This window comes from Lutra lutra, chromosome 10 (genome assembly GCF_902655055.1).
Source record: "Lutra lutra chromosome 10, mLutLut1.2, whole genome shotgun sequence".
Classification (NCBI taxonomy): Eukaryota; Metazoa; Chordata; class Mammalia; order Carnivora; family Mustelidae; genus Lutra; species Lutra lutra.
The window spans coordinates 61644363-61654319 of NC_062287.1; the positions used below are offsets into that span (position 1 = coordinate 61644363).

The 9957-nt window shown below is 45.7% G+C and overlaps 1 protein-coding gene across 1 annotated transcript; it reads right to left on the bottom strand.

Annotated features, from left to right (window-relative positions):
* Nucleotides 1–8186: 8186 nt before the first annotated feature.
* On the bottom strand, nt 8187–9868 carry CAVIN3 (caveolae associated protein 3). The gene is made up of 2 exons (XM_047691296.1): nt 9344–9868; nt 8187–8802 (listed from the first exon to the last, which is right to left on the bottom strand). The coding sequence occupies exons 1-2, from the start codon at nt 9725–9727 to the stop codon at nt 8401–8403; spliced, it is 786 nt and encodes a 261-aa protein (XP_047547252.1). The 5' UTR covers nt 9728–9868; the 3' UTR covers nt 8187–8400.
* Nucleotides 9869–9957: the final 89 nt, after the last annotated feature.

The window sequence follows — 9957 nt, forward strand, 5'->3', positions numbered from 1 at the left end:
CCCTAAATTTATGGTGACATTATTTACAATAGGCAAACTATGGAAGCAGTCCAAGTGCCCATCGGTTGATGAATGGATAGAGAAGACGTATCTACATACAATGGAATATTGATCAGCCAATAAAAAAGGATGAAGTCTTGCCATTTGCAATGACCTGGAGAGATCTAGAGAATACAATGCTACATGAAATAAAGCAGTCAGAGAAAGACAAATGTCACAGATTTCACTCATCTGTGGAATTTAAGAAACAAAGGAAAATAAAAAGAGACAAATCAAAAAACAAACTCTTCACTATAGAGAACGAACTGATGGTTACCAGAAGGGGAGTGGATGGGGAGATGGGTGAAATAGGTGATGGGGATTAAGAATATACTTATTATGATGAGCACTGAATAATAAATAGAACTGTGGAATCACTATAGCATATCCCTGAAACTAATATAACATGGTGTGTTCATTATACTGGAATTAAAATTTAATGTATACATAGATCAATCAATCAATGAATCAATCTCTCCCTTAAAAAAAAAAAAAGAAATGGGGTGCCTGTCTGGCTCAGTCAGTAGAGTTTGCACCTCTTGATCTTGGGGTTCTGATTTTGAGCCCAACACTGGGTGTAGAGAACACATACAAATAAAATTTTTTAGAGAGAGGGAAACAAATGATAAGAGACTCCTAATGATAGAGAACAAAATGAGGGTTGATGGAGGGAGGTGAGCAGGGGATGGGCTAGATGGTGGGTGACGGGTATTAAGGAGGGCATTTGTGATGGGCACTGGGTGTTACATGTAAGTGATAAATCACTGTATTCTACTCCTGAAACCAATACTGTATTGTATGTTAACTAAATACAATTTAAATAAAAATTAAAAAATAATAATAGGGATGCCTGGGTGGCTCATTCAGTTGAGCCTCCAACTCTTGGTTTGGCTCAGGTAGTGATCTCAGGATCGTGAGATTGAGCCCCAAGTCAGGAGCTCCATGATCAGCATGGAGTTGCCTGAGATATTCTCCCTCTCCCTCAGCAACCCCAAACACTTCCCCACTAGTATGCCCTCTCCCTCTCTCATAAATAAATAATCTTTTACAAAATAATAAAATCATTTTAAAAATAAACAAGGACATAAAAGTAGGCCTAGAACATTTTTAACAGAAAATACTTGAGGTTAGTTCTAAACAATAGCCCAAGAACATCGAAATAATGTGTCAGATCAAAGAGAAAATTAGACTCAAACTAAGGGACTGAGTATGTGAAAATGAGTGTGGGAGAAAAAAAAAAATCATGAAAACTCCAAGGAGAAAGAAGACAAAGGACAGACAAAGGAAACGAGAATACATTGTGGCTTCCAGGGGCTCTAGGTACTTTTACCCTCGTGGACTCCTTTATCTATTTAAAAAAAAAATTATCTTTTATAATCATGTTTGTATAAAGGCCAATATAATATTAAAACTTTTTTTTTTTACCCAGAAGTTCATTTTTTCTTTGATTAAAAAAAAAGTGTAACATTCTTATGGTTCAGAAAGGATTGTGGGCCCCAGCCACTGTCTCTACTATGCCTTAATTGGCCCTGAGAGGAGACCACAGAGCTCCAAAGAACAATAAACAGGGCTCATCCAAGAGCCAACTCCTTCAGGCAGGTTCTCATTTATCCTTGTGTTCCCAGCACCTCACTGGAATAAATCTGCATATTCTCCAAATACCCAGTAAATGCCTACTCTGTGCCAGACACTGTGCTTTAGATGCTGGGGACACAAAAAGAAGTAAGATGTTGCCCTTGCCTTCTGTGTTGGTTCCAGTGTCCATGGGGCTATATCTATTAGGAATCTTTCATTTGCACGGGAAAACCAAATACACTAAAAAAGCTAAAACCAGGGCTAAACAAAAAGCGTGTTTATTAGTTGACATAAATGAAAATGTCTGTGATGAGTGCTGGGTTCCTGCCTGACTGAAATTAGGGATCAAGTGATCATAACAAAACAACCATGAATAGGGGCACCTGGGTGGCTCAGTCAGTTCAGCATCTGCCTTTGGCTCAGGTCATGATCCCAGGGTCCTGGGATCAAGCCCCAAATCAGGCTCCCTACTCAACAGGGAGCCTGCTTCTCCCTCTGCCTCTGCCACTCGCCTGCTTGCTCTCCTGTGCTCTCAGTCAAATAAATAAATAAAATCTTTTAAAAAAATTAAAAAAAAAAACCAACCCATGAACATTAAGCTCTCACAGGCCTAGCATCCTCCTGAGCACTTTATACATAATCCATTCATTTAACTCACAACAAACCTACAAAGGAGGTAGTGGGGATTTTTGCTCTGTTTTGGTTTGGTTTGATTTGATATATAGCTGCATAATGGAATATCATTTAGCAGTAAAAAATAATGAAGTTCTGATATACTCTACAGTGTGCATGAACTTTGACTTTGAGAACAGTGGCTAAGTGAAAAACACCTATGACAAAAGGGCATATATGTATCATTCACTTTATACGATATGTCCAGAATAGACAAATCTGTAGAAACACAAAGTAGGGGCACCTGGGTGGCTCAGTGGGTTAGAGCCTCTGCCTTTAGCTCGGGTTATGGTCCCAGGGTCCTGGGATCGAGCCCTGCATCGGGCTCTCTGCGAAGCGGGGAGCCTGCTTCCCTTCCTCTCTATGCCTGTCTCTCTGCCTGCTTGTGATCTCTGTCAAATAGATAAATAAAATCTTAAAAAAAAAAAAAAGAAAGAAAGAAAGAAAGAAAGAAAGAAAGAAAGAAAGAAAGAAAGAAAAGAAACACAAAGTGGATTAGTGATTGCCAGAGACTTGAGGGAGCAGGAATGGGGTACAGGGTTTCTTTTGGAGTTTATGAGAATGTTCTAAAAATAAGAATGTTGATGCTTGCACAATTTCATGAATAGACAAAAATCACTGAATTGTATATTTGAAAAAGGTGGACTTTATGGTACATGCATTATAGCTCAATAAAGTTGTTAGTAAGAAAGAAAAATGTCATTCCAACACTCTGTCAGGCTGGTGGCTTCCAGCTGGTGAGGAGAATGATAGGACAAGTGGGTCCTGTGTTCATTTGCCCACAGAAGCACCTCTTTTGCTATAAAGTGTGTTTGTTGATCCTTAACAAAGTAGGTGGTTTTATTAACTCTGTTTTGTCCACAAGCGAAGTGTGATATTCAATGTCTCTCCATTTCTCAGCTCTGCCTTTCTGTGGGCAGGGTTTCTTCTCAAGTCTTCACAGTGACCCAAATTTATTAGTTATTTATGAGAGAAAAATGCACAAGAATTCTTAGCAGAGAATCAACAGGATTTGGTAACTCATTGCATGTAGGGACTGGGGTGGGGCAGGGGCAAAGGGCCAGGTCTTTGGATGTAATACTTTCTACGGTAAATACAGAAGAGAATCTTGACTTTTGGGAAAAGCAGCACATAGTTTGGTATATGTTGGATTTAGTGTTTTGATGAGATACTCAGAGGAGTGTATTTTTTTTTTTTTAAACAATATCTCAGGTCCTTCTATTCTTTTTTTTTTTTAATTTTTTTATTTTTTTCAGCATAACAGTATTCATTATTTTTGCACCACACCCAGTGCTCCATGCAATCCGTGCCCTCTACAATACCCACCACCTGGTGCCCCCAACCTCCCACCCCCCACCCCTTCAAAATTCTCAGATCGTTTTTCAGAGTCCATAGTCTCTCATGGTTCACCTCCCCTTCCAATTTCCCTCAACTCCCTTCTCCTCTCCATCTCCCCTTGTCCTCCATGCTATTTGTTATGCTCCACAAATAAGTGAATCTCAGGTCCTTCTAAAAAGGAAAAGTCATTTGAGAAACTTACACAAAAAGAAATAATATGGGCTCCTGGGAGACCCAGTCAGTTAAGGTTCCACTCTTTGTTTCAGCTCAGGTCATGATCTTGGGGTCGTGAGACCGAGCCCTGCACTGGGCTCTGGCTCAGCTGTGAATCTGTTTGATATTCTTTCTCCCTCCCCTCATCCCTCCCCTCCCTCAATAAGTAAATAAATTTTAACAAATAAATAAACAGAAATCATGTTGGAGGAAAGATCATTTCTCCTCAGGAAACTTCCTCTGTAATTACTACTACCCCTGCTGGGTTAGAAGCACTATTTGTATGCTCCCATAGCACCTTATATTTTTCTCATCATAGCATTTATTTAAAACTTTATTACAACTGCCAGCTTAATATAAGTTCTATGAGGGTTCTATTGCAGTTCTATTACAAACCTGTCCATGTAATATACGATCCCTCTCCATCACGTAGTACAACAAAGATAAAATGAATGACTAAATAAAAAATCTTATTTAATCCTTCTGAGAGAGCTGGGAAAAGGAAATTATCATTCACCAGCAACGAAGCTCAGATATCTTTGACTATGAAAGCCATGTTTCTTGCCATGTACCTTGACACTTCCGTATTCAAAATGGCTATTAGTAAACTAAAACAATCTACAAAAGAATGGCCAAGATTTGATAACAGATCACAAGGAATTGTTGAATAAACCAGCAATGTTTGGCCTGAGGAGATAGTGTGGACAACGTTTTAGAAGAGTCAGTCTTGTATTGCCTGCTGGAATTGGACTCCAAAGACATATCATAGAAATAAAGAAATTTTGTTTAACAGACGTTACTGAAGGGAATCCAACCACCAATAGGAGAAACCACAAAAACAGGTTTTGATCTCAATACAAAGTTTCATCAAAGTTGCCCCAAAATAGAGTTGCTTGAGAGGTAGTGAATTCCTTGTCACCTGGCTTTTTTAAGCATTAAGGATTTATCCTTATCCAGCCAAGGATAGGCAGCAAGATGGCAGTGGATGTTGTGTTGGAAATGCAGGTAGGTTGGATGGCTTTTGGGTTCCCTTCAAAGCTGAGGTTATATTATTCAATTCTCAATAAAGGAAAGGCAAAAGGATATCCAATACTTAACAAGAGAAGAAATTTCCTACCCGGAATGTATTTTTACCCATGGAGGAGGAATACAACAGAAAATGGTCATACCAGATTGGATAATCCTATCAATTATCTCCATCCCATTTCCACCATTCTATTTTGTAACACTTTAAGATCTTCGGCTTCCCATGTTGCAGAATGGAAAATGTTCTGATTAGCTAGCTAGAGTATGCTAGTTCACTTAGCATTTGGATTTCTCCAAGAAATTAATGAATCCAGCACTTCTGGGGTCAGTTATTGCAGTCAGTGTCTCTCAGCCTAACCACACTGGAAACCCTAATAAATTTGCGCTTCTGGTCTGAAGAACTGAGAACCAAACTCTGAATTTTGGTAATCCACTAGTGTGCCCTCCCCTTGCTTAGTCACCTAAGTGCCACATATGCTGGAAGACAAGTGGGTACTCTGGGTCAGTCTCCACTCCCTTTAGTTTATAATATTAATAATCATAGCAATAGAGGTAATGATGGAGCTTGTAATGAAACAAAGAACTACTAAGAAATTAAGCTAGTTTTGTTTTAACTTTTTCATTATTTCTCCTGTAGAAACATCAACAAGGACTAAAAAATAACACCCGCCCCCAAGTGAGGAAAGACTTTAGGTTCCTAGAGGTCAGAGTCCAGGCTCTAAGCCTTCATGTGTTTCCCAATGAGCTGTCAAGACATCTTATGTAAGAAATGTGCAGTTGAGCTCTTAATTTTGTCTGAGTTGAAAGGAGGAAACTGGAATTGGGTATATTTCTAAGGATTTGGAAAAAGAACAAGAATTTGTTTTTCTTTGGGGATAGAGTACTGAGCCTGCTCAGACCAGCCCCTCCATGTTGGCACAATCTTGAAAGGAGTGGCTGCCAGGTACCTGATACAGTCTACATCCTAAGGAAATGGATCCATGACAGAGCCAGCCTCTGTGGAAGGACCCCTGATTTAGGGGCACAGAGCTGGACAAGGAGACCTCTGGTGTGTTGAGACATCAACACAGGTACCCCAACAGTGGCATCGTGTGGTCATAAGAAGCAATAGCAGCAGAGACATCCAAGGTCTAAGAGACAAGGAGATGGTTGGTGTGAACCTCCTGGTATACCTGTACAATCTAAGGAAGGAGAGGGAGCCCTAAAGTGATTGATGATAGAATTTCCGCCAATCATGGCCAGTGGGGGTTTAGACTCTTCTAATTGAATCCATAAGAAAAAAAAAAATTCACTATTGAATTCTCCCATTTTATTCATTTATTTGAGAGAGTGCTGGAGCGCAAGGTTGGGGAGCATGGGGGAGGGAGAAGCAGATACCCCACTGAGCAGGGAGCCCTACTACAGGAGGCTCCCAGGACCCCAAGATCATGACCTGTCTCGTCCCATTTTAAATCTCCAAGTTGCTCATCTGAAGTACTCCCCTGCCCTGTCATCATTTGTATCCTTACTCTTTTTTTTTTCCTTCAGAGCCCATAACCAGAAAGCCCTTCTAGTTCATATGTTTGCATGTTTTTATCTGTCTCATAAATACAGTTGTTTATGGCCCAGTCTCCCCCTACATAATCCACAAACGCAGGGATCTTGTCTTTCTTATGTCCCACTATATCCCCAGCTCTTAAAACAGTGCCTGGCAGAAACTCCAAGTTCAGTAAATACCTGTTGAATAACTGGATGAATGAACCCAACTCTGCTCCAGGCACTGTACTAGACACTTACGTAAATGAACCCTCCCAGCAGCCCAATAGGGGCTATCATTATCCCATTTAATAGATGAAGGACTGAACTCTCCTGCCACTCACCATTTCTGTTTTCCATCTATTTACCTTTTCCAAGAACACTGCCTTAAACATTCCTCACTTCTCCTTCAGGTTAGGTTGTATCCCTCTGTCTTTCCTCTCAAAATAACATGTATAACAATCACTATCCTCACATCATTCATGTTTGTATCTCCCTAAACTCTGAAATCCTTGAAGGCCTCAGGATTGTCATCTTGCTGTTTACAAGACCTAGGATGGGCCCGGAATACATGAGGTACTCAAAAATGTTTTTTATGACAATAACTGAATGAATGGGCTGATGACCCGCTCCCATCCCCAGCTCATCTCCTTGCACTTCTCACTTCTGTGATGCTCTTGCTTCACGAGGGCCTACTGTGGGCCAGGCATGGTATGTGGTGTGGGGAATACAGAAATTAATAAAACAATCTCTAGAGCATAGGAGCCGCAGTCTTTGGAACCTTGTGGGGAGAATAATAGCAAACAATCACCGTGTGGCAGTTAGTACTGAGGTGTGGGTGGTGCTGATGGCAGGGAAGAGACGCACTTGGGCCTGAAACTGGGTTTCCTTGCTGGATTTTGCATTAGAATAGAGATGAGAATGATAGCGCGAAGCTCTGTGTAATTCAGTTGCAGAATGAGAGGGAGTGGCACGCAGTGAGGCTACAAAAATGGGCAGAAGTCAGATCACGAAAAGTTATGTTAAAGATGTTGAAAGAATATTTAAGAACTCGCTTTATTCTGAAGGTGATAAGGAGCCACAGAAGGGTCTGAATCAGGAGGATGATGGGATCAGACTGGCAGTTCAAATAATAGGTGAAAGATAAGGCACTGGGTCTTTAAAAAGAGGTCAGACTGCAGAGGTCAGAACAATAGGATAACTGTTTCCCAGTGGGAGGGGAGTGTGAGAGAGGGGGAGGAACCCAGGGGGACTCCCAGGTTTCTGTGTGGAGGACAGTGCCATTCCGTGGTAACGAAAACACAAGAAGGAGCAATTTCGAACGACACATAGTAAGTGCCCAGTAATTATCTCTAAAATTGAAATTGGACTTAAGAGGTAGATCGCTTGCTTTGGACACAGTGAGTTGAGGTACATTTCAACCACAGCTCAGGACAGTGTGTGTGGCTGGTGGGAAAGGCTGGGGAGAAAATATTCACAGAGTACCTGGAATGAGAAGGGGGCTAAGAATAAAGGAAAACCCAATCTTTAAGAGGAAGATGAGGGAGAAGAAACCAAGGGGAAAACCACTTGTTGACATTTACTGAGCACCAAGAGCAAAAGACTATACTGGCTGCTTCTCCCTGAGTAAAGTGCTCTACAAGCAGGTGGCCCACAAGGTATTTCTATGTGCCACTCGCCAGAGCCCAAGATTCATTGGGAACCTAAGAAACGACTCAGTGATCTGAAATTGAAGCCACATTCCAGGTTCTAACAAATGTCTTAGGCCTTGCAGGCTTTTCCTCCCACCCCTTCACATGGAGTCTGGATTAGGTGACATTACTTTTATTGACAGTGAGGGCAAGCAGGTTAGAGTGGCTGCTCCTCTCTCAGAGGACACAGTCTAGCCTGAGGGAACTGGGAGAGGCAAGTCAGAGCGGGGCTGTGGATGCAGGATTCACTCCTTATTTGGGCGTGAAGGCTGCATTCTGAAAGGGAGATTTATTTTGGGACTGGGCATAGGCACCGGAGAGGCACCGACCATTAGGCTGCGCTCTCTATTTGAAGCACTGCGGCTTCCGCTGCCCCAGGTCTCCCGGGATCTTCCTCGGTGTCCTGTGGAGGTTCTGACTCCAGCTTGGGCTCCAGCGCGGGCCGGGCATCCGGCTGGCCATCAGCGCTCCGGCCAGGCCCAAGGCGAGGTGGCTTGACCGGCGTGGGCGTTGGTGCTGCAGGGCCTTTCCGGCCAGACAGGGCTCTTCGCAGGCTCTGTACCTTCTGCAACCCGGTGCGCCGCAGCCGCCGGGCCCTGGACTCCACGGGCTCCTCGTCCGAGCTCTCCTCAACTTCACCCTCGGGCTGCTCTGGGCCGGGCTCGGACTGGTCGGCTGGGCCTAAGGGCTCTGGCGCCTTCCGGAAGGCGCTGGCTGGGATTTCGGCCTCCTCCTGCATGTGATGAACACAGCTCTGACACGGGCAGTCCCCTACCCCGCGCAGCGGCATAAGTCTCACTCCGTAACTACACCGGGGAATCCGCCCCAGCCCTGGCCTCCGCAGCCCGAATGGCAAAGCAAAGGGAGGCGTGGGAAAGTAGGGGGCAGCAGGGAGAGGGAGGAAGAGCTACTGGGCGAACTACTAAAGTTTGGAAAGTACGTGGGACCTGCTTAGACAGGATGGTGGTAGCAGGGGCAAGAATCGGAGACAGAGAACTGTCGAACTGTCGCGGGGCGCACTTCCGCCACCGTTCGGTGATGGGCTGGGACTTGGAGCAAATTCGGTGGACGTGGCCTGAGCCCGAGCTGGGCGAACTCTGGTTGGCCAGGCTGGGTTCAGGGGATGGGGCAGCGTAGTGGGAAGTGGGTGCGGCTCTAGAAGTCCGCTCCGCCGGGTGGGGTGAGGAATGCGGGTGTGGTAGCCAGGCGGGGGACGGGAGGGGAGGAGGCCCCAGATGGTGGTCGGGAGGCGGGGGACGCCTAAGGTCACTGACCTTGAAGAACAGGACGTGGAGCTTCCCGCGCGCCACCAGCAGCCCGTGGTTGGCCTCCAGCCGCTGCACCTGGGCCGCGCGGCGCACCGCGCGCTCCTGCGCGGCATCCGCGTGCGAGCCCACGCGCTCCGCCTTGGCCAGCAGCTGCGCCAGTGTGTTGCTCGTGGTGTCGTGGCTGCGGCTCAGCGCGCCCAGGCCGCTCTGGATGCGGCGCACAGAGCCCGCTAGGCCGCCCTGCCTCCGAGCCAGGCCCCCCTGCCGCTCCCGCAGCGCCTCCAGCATGGTGGCCAGCTTCTCCAGCAGCGTCACCACCGTCACGGCGTGCACCGGACCCCCCGCCGTTGCTGCGGACACCGGCCCCAGTTCCAGCGCGCTCTCCCCCATGATCCCCGACCGTCCTGCCTGCTCTCCCTTTGGCCGCGGGCTGCACTCTGGGCTGGGGCCTCCTTTCCCCGGCTCCTCCCCAGCTCCAGCCGTGACTCAGGCAGGCGGAGCGGGCCCTCCCGGGAGGCGGGAAGGGGAGCGAGGGGCGGGATGGCGGCGGCGGGGTCCTTCGGAAGCGCTCCCCCTTCTGCTATTCCGCCCCGGGGGCCTTTGCAGGGAAGCTGGTCGGC

What these genes read in the sequence shown, in the direction of transcription:
- CAVIN3 (XM_047691296.1), bottom strand. Translation starts at nt 9,727, where the DNA reads ATGGGGGAGAGCGCGCTGGAACTGGGGCCGGTGTCCGCAGCAACGGCG. An exon ending in TCCACGTCCTGTTCTTCAAG is followed by an intron (nt 8,803 to 9,343) that starts GTCAGTGACCTT and finishes CATCACATGCAG; the next exon opens with GAGGAGGCCGAAATCCCAGC.